The sequence below is a fragment of the Colias croceus genome, chromosome 22 (assembly GCF_905220415.1).
Source record: "Colias croceus chromosome 22, ilColCroc2.1".
NCBI lineage: Eukaryota > Metazoa > Arthropoda > Insecta > Lepidoptera > Pieridae > Colias > Colias croceus.
Genome location: NC_059558.1, coordinates 1,279,698 through 1,297,909, shown reverse-complemented (window position 1 = coordinate 1,297,909; position 18,212 = coordinate 1,279,698). Strand labels below are relative to the sequence as shown.

At 34.8% G+C, this 18,212-nt stretch overlaps 1 protein-coding gene across 11 annotated transcripts in view; it reads right to left on the bottom strand.

Annotated features, from left to right (window-relative positions):
* The window catches only part of LOC123701748 (microtubule-actin cross-linking factor 1), a 266,616-nt gene that overhangs the window by 106,782 nt on the left and 141,622 nt on the right, over positions 1-18,212 (bottom strand). For 10 of the 11 annotated variants that reach the window (XM_045649283.1, XM_045649291.1, XM_045649282.1 and 7 more), the window contains 14 exons: positions 16,269-16,456; positions 15,613-15,744; positions 15,054-15,223; positions 13,961-14,182; positions 13,117-13,321; positions 12,570-12,674; positions 12,082-12,200; positions 11,594-11,738; positions 10,466-10,582; positions 10,030-10,154; positions 9,616-9,844; positions 8,816-8,995; positions 7,261-7,353; positions 6,550-6,724 (listed from right to left, as the gene is read on the bottom strand). In XM_045649283.1, the coding sequence (XP_045505239.1) occupies positions 6,550-6,724; positions 7,261-7,353; positions 8,816-8,995; positions 9,616-9,844; positions 10,030-10,154; positions 10,466-10,582; positions 11,594-11,738; positions 12,082-12,200; positions 12,570-12,674; positions 13,117-13,321; positions 13,961-14,182; positions 15,054-15,223; positions 15,613-15,744; positions 16,269-16,456 (2,205 nt within the window). Of the gene's footprint in view, positions 1-6,549; positions 6,725-7,260; positions 7,354-8,815; positions 8,996-9,615; positions 9,845-10,029; positions 10,155-10,465; positions 10,583-11,593; positions 11,739-12,081; positions 12,201-12,569; positions 12,675-13,116; positions 13,322-13,960; positions 14,183-14,577; positions 14,758-15,053; positions 15,224-15,612; positions 15,745-16,268; positions 16,457-18,212 lie in introns of those variants that run through there. The other variant, XM_045649287.1, reaches the window with a different exon arrangement.

Genomic DNA, 18,212 nt, shown 5'->3' with positions numbered 1-18,212 from the left:
TTTAAATATTGATCTGAATTGAAGAACCAAGCATGAATCACACACAAAATCCAGACTTCAAAATATATGACCTAATTCACATCGAGTATGCTTGATTTAAAATCTTAAATTACCAATGATATTTACTTCATTCAAGATTAGTCTTATTATAAGTAATCATAAGTCTTATTTTGCCAATTGCGTGTGTTTTTTAATAAGACCACATTTCATTTAATACAAATTATCCCTTTATAATTTTATGTCCAATTTTAAAAATTTAATCGTAATCTAACAAACTTAATTCCAGTATAGTATATTCGTCTGTCACATTCCACAAATCCCTCTAATCTACACATCGAAATAAATAAAGCATTATACTAATCACAATTCATATTCGTACACAAACCGAATAAATTCACATCAATACAAATCAAACGACAATCAACGCAAGCGTTAAAGCATTCCCTTCCCAAGTTCCAACTCATTCAACATTTCAACAGATTTCAACATAAACAAACTTAAAATCTATGAATAACACTGTCCATTCAGAGCACAGATAAAAAAAACACAAGGTCACGTAGTCTAGACACGGATAGGCACCTGACAATCGATATTCCCACCAACGCCTCTCCACAGATCTCTTTCTATACACTAAACATATTTTACGTATCATTTTAAAACATTTTATGTAAACTCAGATCTGTATCGTGGACGGTATGACAAAACTAATAAAACTGAGCGGGCGAGATGTGCACAGAGTAAAAAAGAACATTGACTCAACAGTTCGAAGAAAGGCGTGAGACTGCGTCTGAAAATATATTATCTGTTACTTTATTGAAGGTTTTTTTTTTTCATTTATACAATGAAATATACAGATATTATTGGCATTGTTTTTAGAATCGAATGTTTGATATATTGATACAAGATTGCTTAGTTTTTTTCGTTAACGTTATTTTTTACATAAAAAACGTCCGAACTGAAATTCAATTTCGCATTAAGGTTAAAACGCGTGTAATTGTTTATCCACTCCTGCTATCAACCACTAATTTTATTTTTGTAAGTGTGTTTATAGATAACTTCATAACGACGTAATCTCCTATTGTAAAATCTTTCGTAGAAAGCTAGATTATTTCTAAGCTTTTCTTTTAGAGGTCAATATTTTTGGATTAATTAAAAAAAAGATAGAACTCTTATCGATCGAATGTTTGTTAGTGTGTATTTCTTTCACGTCGCAACAGAGCGATTAAATATCTTATGATTTTTTGTGACTAAAAATTGTAAAGGGGCTAAAGAAACGATATAAATGATATAGGTTACTTTTGACCGCGTTGAATCATTACATTACCATGCGTATTTCCTTTGACCACGGGCAAAGCCGCGTGCAACTAGCATATAAAATATATCCTATTACTTGGCTACTGTATTCCATTGCACTGTGGCCACAGGCCCACACGCGCCTACGGTATAGAAATTGCGGTATCAACCACAAGGACAATAACTGCTGATGACATCACGGGATAAAATGGAATTATTGGTTACCACCTTGAGAACATTTGCGATAAAATTAGGCAAATAATGAAAATTGTATTGAACAATTAATTGGATGAAGAACCTATGGGGCTTAAAATTTCAATTACTTGCTTATGTATAAAAATTTTCAAATAACGCATTGCTTTAAAATCAGCACTATGATATCTAAGGTACCTGACAGGAAGTTTTATCCAAATCGTTTCAGTAGTTGTTTGTATGACAAAGTAACGAAAATCTTCGCAATTAACACATATTTAAACTTTCGGATTTGAAATATTATTATGGTAATAGTGTCCTCGGTACACACGTTCTTTTTTACATGAAATTGCGAAAGAAAAAATACACTATTATCTCACGAGTAAACCGATCAATTACGTAAGGAGACATGACTTCATGATAGAATTAATTCTAATACATACTACAATGTATTAACTTTGACACCTAGAGCGTTTCGCCCACTCCTTGTGTTTCGGTGATGTCATGTGACCTTTTGACCAATAATTGGAGTACTTTGGACCCTTTAAGTCTTTATGGAAACATGTAACCTAGGAACTATGTTAATCATATTTCTTATATTAGTTTTGGGTAGTGCTTAACTCTTAATCATCTCTACCTTCTGCCTAAGAAGTTATTATAGTAATTAGGTATATATGTATACTAGGTGCTCCCCGCGGTTTCACCCCCGTGGCTCCGCTTCTTTTAGTCATAGCGTGATGGTATATAGCATTTAACTTTCCTCGATAAATGGGCTATCTAACACCGAAATAATTCTTCAAATCGGACCAATAGTAGACTAGATAAAACCTAACCTTTGCGTTAATCCAAGTTACCCTCTATATGTGTGATAAATTTCATTGTAATCGGTTCAGTAAATCAGTAGTATTTGCGTGAAAGAGTAACAAACACACACATACACACACATACACACAAACTTTCGCATTTATAAGATTAGTAGGATTCTCAGTTCAACATACGCTATTTTATCGCTATTCCCTTTGACATTGATATGAAATTCATACTATGAATGTGGCCATTTAGCAAACATCTATACTACTGGCCATTAGCTTGATTACTACAGATTACTATCTAAATAGACCTATGACCATATGACGTCAGCTCCATTACAGAGTTGGGACGTCTTACGAGATTTGTAAAAAGATGATTTATATATCTAATGGCACGCAGTTTCGTCCGAGGACGAACCCACGGACATAAGAAACTGCCAAATATAAAATCATAATCTATTCAGCGGTTTTCACATGAAAGAGGAACATACATACATCTTTTCTCATAAATTTTTACATTTATATTATAAGTAAATAAATAATATAAGATGAATTGTTCGTTTGATCGTTCTGATTTCAGGAACTACCAGACTGATTAAAAAAAAAATCATTTTTAGATATACATGATCCCTGAGTGCTATAGTCTATTTATGTACAACGAGTGACGACGGGGCGGACCACTAGTTTTATTTGATAAGATTTATTTACAAGCTAAATGCCTGTGGCTTTCCTTGCGTCCACGTGCTGTGATATTACCTACTAGAGGTATATCTTGTTTCCAAAACGTAGAGTCACCTTGACCTGGGCATTATTTTAAATTCATTTTAAAATGAAACATATTGATAATAATGTATATAGAAATTATTTTATGTCAAGAGAGTAGGTAAATAGTTCATGCTTATCTATACTAATATTATAAAGCTGAAGAGTTTGTTTGTTTGAACGCGCTAATCACGGGAATTACTGGTCCGATTTGAAAAATTCTTTCGGTGTTAGATAGCTCATTTATCGATCACGCTACGACAACAGGAGCGGAGCCACGGGGATGAAAATAATTTGAGTGTATAACTTAAAGAAGTTGTTTACGAAGTCTAGTTACAAATAAATGTTTTGTCCATATTAATGATTCCATCAATTTCTGTGTTTAAGAATCACTTGTTATTGGTTATCTAGCAGAAGTGAATCTAATCTATCTATATTAATAACTAGCGGTCCGCCCCGGCTTTGCCCGTGGTACATGTTTCGTTTTCTCTCCATAACAACCATCCTCGTACTTCAAGGAATATAATAAAAAAAGAATTATCGAAATCGGTTCACCCGTTCTCGAGTTATGCGCTTACCAACACATTTTGCGATTCATTTTTATATATAAGAAGATTAAAGACCTGCCAGTGACTTAACATATAACTTAATAACGATTCTACAGATTTAAAAGATTTTTGCTTTGTTGGATGTCTCAATTAGGACTTAGGATAATAACTGCAAAAAAAATTGAAAATATCTACCCGAACGTAGCCGGGCGAGCAGCTAGTATTAAATATAATAAACAGGACGTATCATTACATACAAAGTAAAATTGTTTATTTAATGAAAACTCACCTCCCTTTCCAAAAGAAAATATTCGCTTTATCCTCTTCATTTCAACTCTATCCCATTGAAATAAGGTTCAAATTACAATATTCACTATTGTTTACTTTCAGTTCTAATTTATTCACACTTTCGATATTTTGTTTGGCGATTGCTTCGATTTATTATTAGTTTATCAATGCATTATTATTGACTACGATTCTCTGAGGAAATAGAAAAATTTGCACGTGCCCTAATAGTTTATTTTAGTTCTAGCAAAAACATTAACGTTAATAATTAATTGTGCGCATATAAAAATTAGTCATTTTTAGTTTATTTAATTAGGAAAAAAGATTCATATTTTTCAACATGATATTTGAAGTAAGAATTATTCATTAGTCATTAAAAAAAAAATAGACTCAAAAGTGTATTTTTTTTTACTTTTCACCACAAAAAAATCCACCGATTTCAAAAACAGGTCACAGAAATTCTAATACAATTTAATTCATAATAAAAAGTTATTTTGTTCAAAATCTACCACAAAAAAAAATAAACTTTCCTAAAAATCCAAACCAAAAATTTCACAAAAAATATTTTTTAACCGACTTCAAAAAAAGGAGGATCAATTCGGCCGGTATATTTTTTTAATTTCAATTTTTCATTTCCTACCACAACAATAGTAAAAAACAATGCACCCACTCCAAACTATACTACCAACTACGCACTACACATGACACTAATTACGACAACTATCCCGTAGGATGCGCGCGCGCTGTCAACCCGATCGCTTGTGAGACGACACTAATAACTTTATTTTTAATTCAACTTCACGTGCGCAGGAAGTATATAGATATTGTACGGATATTGTGGCAGGCAAAGTATTCTTGACATTTTTAATGTATGGGAGTAATATTTTAAAGAGGAACTAGCTTACCGCCCGCGGCTTCGCCCGCTTTCTCTAAAATGATTTGAGATTAAAACTATCTCTCAAGTTGGATCGAACTGCACATGGTCTGCGAATTTTATTATAATCGGTTAAGTGGTTTAGGAGTCCATTGAGGACAAACATTGTGACACGAGATTTATATATTATATTGAGATATGGATAAACTTTCAAGAGAAAGCTACTGTATTCCCGAGTGACATGTCATACTCATAGCCATTGTTTATTAGAGGCTTTGTTCTGTGGCGAAATAACACAATTAACAACGTTGGTTGCATATTAGATTTACACTAGCTGCCCCGTCAGACGTCCGTCTGCTCTACTGTCCCTTTTAAGTGTTTTCTTTCCTTCCTTATGCCTTAACAAAAACTAAAAAAAAAAACGACGTGTGGCACTCGGGGACTGCCGCGGTAAAGCTATAGCATGCTATGCCTTCAAGCCACACCTCCGCCCGTCGGAGTGGGGAGCGTGAGGTTTTTTCGTTACGGAATTCCCGATTCGGTCCCCGCGCTCAAGGCCCGCGATAGAAGCTATGCAAAACCGCATTGGTCGAACCGTTCTCGAGTTTTACGCTAAGCAGATTTGGCGATGAATTTTTATTATGTAGATTATGCTTACGAAATCGTCGTAGATATGACATATTTTGATAGTTATGTTACTGTTAGATGCAGTAGCATCTGTTTTCCTGGATTTTTTGATCACATTTGAAAAGTTTCACATGTCTTTTTTTATATTATTAGTTAGGTAATAAACTTGCCAACTAAATTAACTTATTTCTATCTAGTTAACTCAATAAACAAATAATTTATCAATCTGTCACTTGCACTTGTAAACAAGGCAAATGATTGCTGTTAATTAATCGAATACGCTTTATCATCATTGAACCAATATAACAGATAAATGTATATTTATGGTAATTGTGCTATTTTACTCCTCGAGTTATGCAAGTTCATTTATAGATATTAAATTTTCAATGTTACTTTGAAAACTTTTTAAAAAATATCTCTGTTATAATATTGTGTGTGATATTTTTGAGGTGAAACTTCTTTAGGCGCGTTCTAACAAAAATTCTAGGTCGCGTCATGGCAATACCGTCACGTCATGGAGTAAGGCGACGATTTTGAATCTTGTCAAAGCGGTTTCACTTCTAACACACGCTCTTTTTTCATGTAATTACGTAGAGTAAGTAGTGTCACTGATATAAAAAATAGACCATTTCCTTTCCGTTTAAAAACACTTTGAACTGAAAAAGTAAATTGATTTACAGTTTCTACTGACTATAGATTTAGTCAGTAAACTGCACAGCATTTCTTTCACATAACCCAAAAGATAAATGTTTTAACCTTTAAGTGGCAATTACTTTAATTCTACTTTTAATTTGGCCAAAGAATTCTCGTAACCCACTTACAAAAAAGACGACAATTATTCAATTGTTTTAACATCAGTACCGAGGCCAATTATCGAATAGTTTCCTAGAATTTTGACAATCGTATTTTTATATGAACAGCTTGATTAAAACTAGTTATACGCCCCGTCTCCGTTCCAGTTGAAATTTGATCGATATGATGTTAAAATATAATGTTAATTAATTTACTAATTTAAAAAAATTAGAAATTTTGTAGGTATGTGGTAAATTAATTTTGTTGCAGTATTATCCTTTGGTCCATGTCCGTCTTTTACACACAAAAGTACCCTAATTTTTTCACATTTTTCGTGATTTTTTGTAATTTTTTTATTTTCACTAACCTTCAGCCCGCGCTCTCCTCTCGAACTCATCGAACAGCCGGTTGACTTCATCTATCTCCCGTCTCAACCGCCTCAATTGTGGATCAGCCGGATCACCCTCAGCTAGTAATTTCTCAGCGTCTTCGTTCAGCGCACGGCGTATCGCTTGTCTCTGTTCCGCGCCCATTGCTACGAACTGGTTAAAAAAACATGTAATTACGGAAATTAATAATATCCTAAATATGTTGCCTATTCATAAATATTAAAAAAATCTATTTCAAAAATGTTGTAAAGAAATTAGGCCTGTTCAACATACAAAGAAATGCGACGATGTGACATTTTTTATTTCATCTATATAAATTTTTAAAGAACAAAAATAAATCGATCACATAAATTAAATCTACACTAATATTATAAAGAGGAAAACTTTGTTTGTTTGATTGTAATGAATAGGCTCATAAACTACTGGACCGATTTTAAAAATTATTTCACCATTCGAAAGCTACATTATCCACGAGTAATATAGGCTATATATTATCACGCTACGACCAACAGGAGCGGAGTCACGCGGGTGAAACCGCGCGACTCAGCTAGTCTTTGATAAAATAGTTAGGGATACACCCAAATGAGAAAAAAATAATAGTATTTAACTAACTTCATAAATTACAACAAAGAAATCAACAACCGAATATTCTACTTTTATTTTCTACTGTACGTAAAAAAAAATCTCACCTGCGGGAAGTCCCATCCCTTCACCACCTTAATCGTAGCGAAGATCATATTCTGACGCATGCGCAGTTGCTTCCTCTGCCATAGCTGTATCACCTTTACGCAGAAAAACAACACTATTAGCACAAAACACATAACTCGACACACACACAGACACATTTCTGTCAATATTTTGAAGTATATTATCTATATTCTATCTAATTTAGCACTTTTTTATCACTACATAGTATAATACAAAGTCACTTTTCGCCGTTCTTGTGTCTGTGTGCTTAAATCTTTAGAATTACGCAACAGATTTAGATAGTTTTTTTTTAAATAGACATAGTAATTCAAACGGAAGGTTTTAGTATATGTACAAATCGAAAATCAGAACGAAACACAACTCAGCACACACACAAACGTGACTGACAGAATGTCGACGGAATTAGTTATCAATATTTTATTTTGCTTAAGCGCTTTATTTACACTTGTGAGTCATTAAGATCAAAGTTTGTTATGCACGTAAAACATTATCGATTATAGAATTATAGTACAAAATTTTACTGAGTCGAAAGACGCTGTGTTAAGTTCTATGCTTCAATAGCTGTGAATTTAAAACATTTGATTTGTTTTCATTTCTAGCGAGTTTAAGATAACAGGTGTATGATAAAACATAAAAAGTTGTTATAATAATGTAACTTGTTTTTACGATAAATTCTGTTTTATTTATTGAGGAATAATAGTTTTTCACCATCGTGCTAAGTACTATAACAGCTGTGCTGCGTACTATAACAGCCGTGCTGCGTACTATAACAGTCGCACTGCGTATTATAACAGCCGCACTGCGTACTATAACAGCCGTGCTGTGAACTATACCAACTGTTCTGTAAACTTTACCGGTTGTATTGCGGATTATGCTGGCTTTGCTGCATCGAAGAGCTATGCTGATTAATATACGCAATCAAACTCGAATATTACGCAGCTGGGCTGATATAATACACATTTTGGCGTATTATACAAGTCATACTGTGTACTTCTAAGATACATCATACAGGTAATAACCTAGTTCAGAAGACAGAACGAAATTGTGAACCGAAAATTGGCTTATAAATATTATTTTTTTTACTATAAGGGGTATCCCAATGTTATTTATTTATTTACTCTTTATTGTACATATACTTAAATAAAAGTATGTACATAAAACAAAACCATTTTAAATGTACAAATGGCGGCCTTATGGCTCAAAGCCATCTCTGCCAGGCAACCTAGTTCAGAAGACAGAGCGAAATTGTGAACCGAATATGTAAAATTTGCTAATAAATATTATTTTTGAAGTGAAAACTTCTTTAGCGGCGTTGGGTATAAAATCTTAAACTCGCGTCAGGACACGTGGCCTGATCGAAAAAGCGTGACGGATGTTTTTTTTTTTTTTTTGAGCCCTTATGCGTAAGACGGATACCATTCCAAAATATCAAACATGCTGAACAATAAGCAAGTTTTCACATCTGCTGGCACTCCCGGAGTGCAACCCGTCTTTTTTTTACTATAAGGGGTATCCCAATGTCACTAAGGCACTCACCCGGTCGTACGCGGCCCGCAGGCGCTCGGCCGCGTCCTGTGCGCGCTGGCAGGGCGGCGGCAGCGCCAGCACCGCTCCCGGCAGCTGCACCTCAGTGCCCGCTCCACCGAGCCGTACACGCCAACGTACACGCCCGGAATTGTCCGTTACTGTCACCGCTGTGCCCTTTTCGATCGCGATCTGTGGGAGGAAGATGTATTTGTCCTTGACATAAAAAACAGTAGATGAATAACAATACCAAAAAAAGTGTGTATTAGTAAGTATATTAACCTGCTGATCACGATTTTGTCGAATGAGTAACAAAAGCATTATCTAGTATCAAAAAACGTTCAAAATTTTAACGCCGACAAATTGTACCCATTATGAAAAAATATTTAAAAAAATTGGTTGTCTGTAAAGTCGGTTTACTGACGATAGTTGAACGTGACAACGTCATTAGACCGATTGTGCTTCTTTGTCGCTCATTCCGCGCTCTCGCTTGCACTTCAAGCCTACACGGAACGCCTCAGAGCGAGGTAACCCCGCATGAGTCATGTTTTTTCGTGCGTGCAACCGGCGCTATCGAATTATAAGACGTTGTCACGTCAAAATGTTAATGCTGACAATATTGTCTAGTATCAAAAAACTTCCAAAATGTTAACGCTGACAAGTGAAAATATTATTTAGTATAGGAAAACGTCGAAAATTTTAACGCTGACAATATTATCTAGTATCAAAACACATCCAAAATGTTAACACCAACACTTACCAAAATTTTTTCCCCAACAAATTTTATAAAAAAAAATCTCATATCTACTTACATTAGCATGCTTATAAGCGCACACGGTTTCCGCCCGTATCGGCCTTGTGAGTGGAGCCCGTCGCAACTTGACAGGCCTAACCGTCTGGGCCTCCTCCACCAGGCGAGCTACTAGCGCCCCTTGCTCGTTAAGTTCTTCGCGTAGTTCTTGCATTCCCTTTAGTAACCTCTCCCCTCCATCTAGGGTGAATTCCGATTGGGAGAACGTCGTGTTGAGCGCTTCTTCTCGCCTGTGGATGATACATAAAATTTAAGTATATGAGATAGAAATGAAAGCAAAATAAATAAATAAATAAACGTTAAGGGGAAGAACCTACACAATTTGCAAGATTTACAAACATCTATTCTGAATCTATTAGAATGTACATTTAAAATTTATTGTCTATAATTTAAAATACAAAAACAAAAAACTTACTTCTGTATCCATTTCTCAGCATCTGTGACTTGCTCGAAGAAGTTGTGGTATTGTGTCGTGTGCTTGAGATGTGTCTCAAGGCAGAGTGTCAGTTGTAACACCCACGCCCATTGAGATTGCATCACCTTTGGAATAAAAAATATATTTTAAGATAGAAAAAGTATTTATTTAAATGCATTATTTGAAGATAATTGTGAAAAACATTTATTACATTTTTCATAATTTTTAAGTACGGTCTGATCTATTTGAAGTAGGTACGTACTACACTATTTCAAAACAGTGATTTTCTTATATGTATAAATCTATATCTGTATATATTCGTGAATCTATGATTTTTCAAAATCACTTATTGCCAAGTACTGAAAATCATCCTAAAAAAATGCCTGCAAATTCGACTCTCAAACTACTGAAGAAACATCCAAATCTGAAAAAATACCTGTAAATGCGACTCTATGGTTTTCATAGCCGGATGATGTTGTGCGATCAATGCTTCTCCTCTATCTATCACATTGCTGAACTGTAGTTCCCGCTTCTCGAGGGATGACATCAATTGCTGGTAGAAAAAAAAATAGAGTTTTTTTTTGATGTATCTTATGTTATCTGTGCTGGGATGGCGGGACAGCTATTTATGTAAATGTCAAATGAGATTTTATCTAGGAACGGACAGAAATTGTTTTGTGTCAATAATAATACTTAATAAAAACAGGGAAATTAAAATTTTTGTGTAGAATTATTTCGCTTCTGTTGTAGAAGTCAAAAACTTTGACGATTTCAGAATAATAATTAATAAAAAAGTATGTGCAGATTTTTTTTGCAATATTTAACATAACTTTTCATTTTTGAAATATAAATTCGATACCACGGTATATAGCTTAAAATAGATCAATAAAGATAACAAACACAAATAAAACAAATAAAAAATAAATCGTGTGAAACAAACCTCGCTATCGTCTCCAAATGAATGCTTGCGCGGAAAGAAAATAAAATATTAACAAAACAACTTATTTTTTAACAATAGCTATTTGATAATGTGGTGAATGATTATTTACATGAGGTATGAAAACTATAATTATTATTATATCCTTACTTATTTTATTTACAATATGAAAAAAAATTTTTTTTTGTTGTTTTGATGTAATCTTTTTTTTTTGCAATTACACGAACACGCTAATTTATCTTACATTTTCATCACTCTCGACTAGAAAAAATGTTATTTATACGAATATTTAAAATTAAATTAGTTGGTAAGAAAATAAAATTATAACCAACCAAAATATAACATAATACTTGTAAATCATATTTTGCTTCTACATGAGTTATTTTTATCTTTATAAGTTAGTACATAAAGAAGTTTAAATATTTTCATTTTTTTATTAATGCATAGCAGTTTTAACAAATTTATTCCAATAGCTTATTTACAAAACCACAAAAAATAGAATTTTTTTTTACGATATCACAAAACAAACCTCAATAATGTTGAATGTACACAACAACAAAGATTTTCACATTTTTACATCACAAAAAATTATTTTTTACACATTTTTTTTATAAAAAAGCAACAAACCTCATAATAATGTTGTACAGCAGGTAAGTTAATATGCGGATCCGCCCAATCGCGGGACAATTCAACTTGTTCCTTTTCATTGAGCCAGTTTAATTCCGCCGTCGCTGATTGGAGGAAATCTTGGAGAGCGTCTAAATCTGATATACTGGAAGAAAAAAACATTTTTATTTATTTATTATTAAGGTTTTGAAACATTTTGTCGTTAATATGAGTGAGAACGTTTTAGTTAAAATTATAAATTATGTTGTTTACTTTAAATATTAGCAATACTTACTTGTTTTTACATGTAAAAAAAGGATAAAAAAATATCCATTAAGGTTTTTTTTTAAACTAGTACCTATCATTTAACAAAAAATACGTGTGTAAGATGTTGTTGTACGATTAAAAAAAAAACTTTTTGAAACGATCGCACAAAATTTTCAATACATTTTTTTTATAAAGGCTTTTTATCTTTAAAAAAATATGATCTGCAATAATATATTCCTTACCGCTTTGTACTTGTTGACAGCAGATCAGCATATGATTTCTGCAGCTGACTCAAATGCTGGTTGTATAGGTTTAATTCTTCGCCGTTGAAATTGGACCTGTTGTGTACGCATTGTTCCACCTGAAAACAAAATAATAATATTTAATTATTGAATTGTATAGAGAAAGTATTATTATAGAGTAAGTGATGATTACAGTGCTGTACATAAAAAATGCATCATTTTATACGTTGAAATTCACGTTTTCCCGTGCATATAAAAAAACAGATAGAGTAAGAGAAAGAGACAGAAGTTTAATAAAGATAAATCTTGTAAATAATTATCGATCGTTATGTTTTAACGCTTAAACTGAACTAAATCGCATCAATAAGACAGATTTGGGGAAAACAAAAATGTATGGACAATCCAAGGCATTTCTAAAAGGAAGTATGTACTACGAAGTGCACATAAACAAAACCGTGAGCATGAAGCTAGTTAAACAAATACCTCACCTTAGAATGGAACTGATCGATTTGTTTGTGTTCGCGTTGATGTTTGTCCAGCTCATGTTGTACGGACGGTAAGTCCGATCCGTACTCCGATTCGTGTAGTTTTTTCTGTAATAAAATAGATATTAATATGTTACTTAAGATCTATATCTTTGTTATTGTTAAGATGCAAAGGTATTGTGGTTTTGATTAGAAATTATTTTCTTTTGTAATGTAATTTTGCTGAAATATTGTATTCAGTAGGTAATTTTTTGTTCGTAAAGAAAAATTTAACAGTGAAACAGAACTAAAATCTGTCCCATATCCATACTGTACTCTTTAAAACTTGTCTATTCCTTCTAATTTTAATTTTTTCTTTGTTTTTACTAAAAATTGCTCATCCCAAAGCGCTTGCTAAATCTTTATTTCAAAAACTTGCTGTTTCCACAACTATCTTCTGTGGTCTACTGCAACTATCATTACCTGCCGGTCTATTGATTTATTGGTCTATTGGCATACTGGTCTACTGGTCTACTGGTATACTGGTCTACTGCTCTATTGGTCTACTCACCAGCCGCTCCTTGCACCAGCGCGTCGCGTCATGCAGCTGCTGGAAGCTGGGGTCTGTCTCGTGGACCCTCGTCTCTAGCACCGTGCGCGTCTCCCGCCGGACCGTGGTCTGCTGCACGGGGAGACGCACGGAAGACAGTCTCGGTACCAGACGCCCGGTGAACGCTTGACGAGCGTTCAGCCAGCGGTCGTGGACTTGTTGTACTCTGGAATAATAGAATTATAATCGGTCATTTATAGATAACACGTAAAAACATAGCTAACAACGAGTTCATGCCATATAATTATACAGCCTTTGATAAGGTTAATCACATGCAACTATTTGACAAAAACTGTTCAGTTAGTTAATTCCCGCAATTTACTGCACTTTCTTTCTTTCTTTATATTAAACTAAGGCATTTATTAGATCTTGATGATGAGAATACTTGAATATAATTCTCATCCCGTATCTTTGTTCTCTGGTGTTCCGCAGGGCTCTAATCTGGGTCCTCTCTTGTTTATGATATTTGTCAATTACTTATGAAAATATTCATCATTTTTTTAACTACACACGAACGATTTAAATTCAATAAATATTTAAATAAATTAAGATTCAAATACATACTTCATTTAGCTTATTATCAATTTTTAATGTTGATAAATGTTTTGTTACAAAATTAAGTAAAACGGCACAATAATAACATAATATATTATTCTAAAATAGTCATATTAAAATCAGAAGCAAGTGATTTAGGAATTAACCTGATAGTAAAGTGGCATTTTGCGAACATACACATATTTATAAATCATGCAACACATAGTAACAATTATTATTGTCAATAATTCTGTATTCTACTACTACTGACCTCCTCTGCAGCTCCGTAGCTTGCGGGTATCTTCCGTCTCTCAACGCCTGCGCATCCGCGAACATATCCCTAATAGTGTGTTCCGTAGCACGCAGTTCGTGTTCAATTTGTTCTGCAGCAAGTTTAGCTTCAGCGGGATGCACTCCGCGCTCCATGCGACGGATCTCGCTTTCGATGTGCCGTTCGACGCTGTCTAGCGTGGATTCTGTTTGTTTTATGTCCCTGGAAATTAATACGCGTTTAAAATACAGTTTTTACAGTCGATTTATTATGTTTGATAAATTGACATAAATTTTATGGTACAGATTAAATACACGATAAATCTGCAGATTGTTGGATAGATCTGATGTTTTTTAAACCCCCAGAATTTAAAGAACATAACATTTGTTGCTTGACTTTCTGTTTCTTTGTATTATGCCCATCATACTGCACTGTGCAGCTTATTCGTCAAGCGCTGTTTTTGTACCTGCGCTGATACGTCTGGCAGTATTTTTCCCTTCCAGCGGTTTCAGCTGCTTTTCCAACCTAATTACCTATACAGCTACCACTTCCACCTCTATTCCTTCCCTTCCAGCGGTTCTAGCCGCTGTATCCTCCCCATTCCCCACGCCACTCACCTGTGCAGCTTCTCCGCCAAGCGCTGCAGCGGTACTTGTGCAGCTAGTACCTTTGCCTCTATTCCTTCCCTTCCAGCGGTTCTAGCCGCTGTATCCTCCCCATTCCCCACGCCACTCACCTGTGCAGCTTCTCCGCCAAGCGCTGCAGCGGTACTTGTGCAGCTAGTACCTTTGCCTCTATTCCTTCCCTTCCAGCGGTTCTAGCCGCTGTATCCTCCCCATTCCCCACGCCACTCACCTGTGCAGCTTCTCCGCCAAGCGCTGCAGCGGTACTTGTGCAGCTAGTACCTTTGCCTCTATTCCTTCCCTTCCAGCGGTTCTAGCCGCTGTATCCTCCCCATTCCCCACGCCACTCACCTGTGCAGCTTCTCCGCCAAGCGCTGCAGCGGTACTTGTGCAGCTAGTACCTTTGCCTCTATTCCTTCCCTTCCAGCGGTTCTAGCCGCTGTATCCTCCCCACTCCCCACGCCACTCACCTGTGCAGCTTCTCCGCCAAGCGCTGCAGCCGCTCAAGCCGGCGGATCTCATCAGCGAGATCTCTCTCGCGCTCCTGCTGCGCCATCAGCAGGCGCGACCACGCTTGCTCTAGCGCTTCTGGTCTTAAAGTCGGTTCTATCTCTATCTCGCCCACCGTTTCGAAGTATTTCTGGAAACGAATAGGATGTTAGTACTAGATAAAATATAAAACGTTTTTTGGCATGGACATTTTGATTATTTCTATGGCTCTTGTATAAAAAGTTGGCAATAACAAGACTGTACAATACAAGGTACAATTCAAGTACAAATAGACGGAAAAGAAAAATTGACATCAAATGCCTTCTTCATACCATAAAAGACCCTTAGCTGTATCTTCTAAACATTATTTCAATTGGAATCCAAAGATAATGAACACCACAGATAATACATAAAAAAATTAAAGTGGTAAATTATTATTTTTCTGTATTATAACGATTCAAAAGTGCTTCTAAACGAAGTCTAGTTGAATAACTGATTTATTATTTGAGATTGAAATTTTACAGTTTGATCCAAACTCACCTCTAACTCCCGGTATTGATGGAAGAGTTTCTGTTTGTCCCTCTGCCGGAGCGGCACCTCCTCGTTGCGGAAACGCGTGCTTTCGCTGAGTAGCTTTTTCATTTCGATCAAAGTTGACGGGAAAGCACGGTCCTGGAAAATGTAATGTATACATTTTAGTATATTATCTTGTATTGGATTAATTGAGCAAGGAATGCCTTGAATATGTTCTGCTATTGAGGCTGGTTTATGTCACAATATTGTTTATGAAATATCAATTTTCTTGAACTTGTAAAAAAAGTCTCTTGCAGAAAAAAGTCAAGTGAATTTAAGTGCTGTAAAATGTTTAATATCTGGTATATCACAGAAGGTAAAATTTGTGACCAAGCATATTCCTGATGTTATAGGACATCTTAAGAATAGGAATTTTTCATTACCTATCGTTCAAATTTATGAAAAAAGAATAATTCCTGATATAATTAACAACATAATACAACAGAGGATTATAAATTATCATGGAAATTGCCAAAGCAAATCACTATATTATATCCTTTTATTTTACTTTTATATCCAGCTTACCCGAGCCGCTATCTAGTCAAAGATCGGCAATTGTGGCACATTATGAAGGAGGCCTACTAACTACTAACTACTACTAGTAGTAGACTTATCCAACTTACCTGCATAAGAGAGCATTTTTCGTGTAACCACGCGCGATGCTGCGCCGCGTTCTCAGTGTACGAAGCGGCGCGGCGCTGAGACTCAGCGTCGAACAGCGGGTGGACAGCGGGCGGTTCAGGGAATGTCTCGTATAGGGATGAGATGTATGTAATGAGGGACTTTTCGTCCGGTTCGTGTGTGTCGACGTCTGGAATAGATGGAGCACTTTGTTTAGCATCAATCAAAATAAGTGTTATCAAAATTTGCGATTAATTAATTTAAATTGGATAGAATCGAAAAAATAGGCTATGAGCCAAACGGCATATTTGGGCATGTTGGTTGGTAAATGCGAAAGATATATTTCTATGAACAATATAAACACGAATTTATATCAATAACTAATCAGACTCAAAAAATAAAGACTACAGAGTATAAAATAAGCCTACAGTATTGGTTTGAAAGAGAAACGAATATAGCAGAAATAAATTTGACCATCCTGATAACTTCTCAACATAGTTATTCGAGAGATAATATTTAACAAAAAACTAAATCACTTTCAAATTCTCAGAACTAAACCCAACATAAATGGGACCACAAGGAAGGCACCAGCTTTTAGAACCTTCTCTTTTTTTAAGTTACTTATACTTCAGCAAACCCCATATCATTAACATTGTCATTCTTTACACAAACCACTAAACATACAATAGAAAAAGACAAAGACAATAGTGATCCAGCCCTATTTCATCACTAGACATTCTAACAATAGTCAACGTTAAATGCCAAAGGATACACGAGTTCAAACGACACAGGTGAAGAGTAAAATTACAGTACTGTCTTGAGTAAAGAACTATTATTTACGCTTGCCTGCTCTGGAGGAAATGACGCCCTTGAGACGTGGAATAAAACTACGGAAAACATATGTGAATTGATTCTATATCTACGTGCATAAAAGCTCATTTTTGATTTGTTTTAAACTGTTATTATACAATCTATCAAAATATGATATGCGTTTAACACTTTTTTTTTGGCTGCAGAGCCTTCTTCAGGTAGAAGAAGGTATTAAACCAACTTATACTTACATTAAGGAATTATGATCTTATTTAGAAAACATTTAAGATTGCTCATTATTTTTCTTATTTATTATATTCTCTAACCCCGTTAATCTTGGCTAACTCTAGAAATTTACAAAGATTGTAGAAAATTAAGGTAACAACCTGTACAATTTCACCACCACGACGTAATAAATAAAAAATTCTATAAAACACACTCATATAGTACCAGCGTGCAGACAACGTCACGGTATTTAGTTACACGTCACCGGAGCGTAAACAATGGCTCGTAAAGACCTGTCTGGAGTCTGATGGTTCTCCTTTGTGACTCAATCCATTACTTTGGATATGTTTGTTGAGAATATTATGTTTCAATTATCGAGCTATGTTCCTAATACGTCTGTATACATAGTAGTAGTAGAAGATTGAAGTAGTTGTGCCTTGCGTGTGTCGTATCCAAATTATGAAGAGTTTTTGAAGTTGCTTCTTTTAAGCAAAACAGAAGAATTTTCCGCTTATTTAGTTTAGAGCAACCTCCTATGTAGTATTTACTTTTAGGACAGTTATACACTGATAAAAATGAATAATAACAATGAAATTTTATACTGAAATGCTTGCTATTTCAAATATTTGATCTAGTTACGCCTTAATTGCGTCCATTCGCAGTGGACTGTGAAAATGCGTGTTTACAAACGATCGAACCGACAAAACATTGACCTGTACATTCATTTATCATATAGTACGGACGGACAAATCAAATTTATTTTGGAAGGGTTCATTTCTACATTAATTAAAAAATAAAAACAGACTGTTATAGGTGAACATTGTAAAATTAAAACTAAGTCAACCTTACAACATTTTGCATGTTATTTGAAATGATAGAAAATTTCTGGATACTATAATAGGACGAAGGAT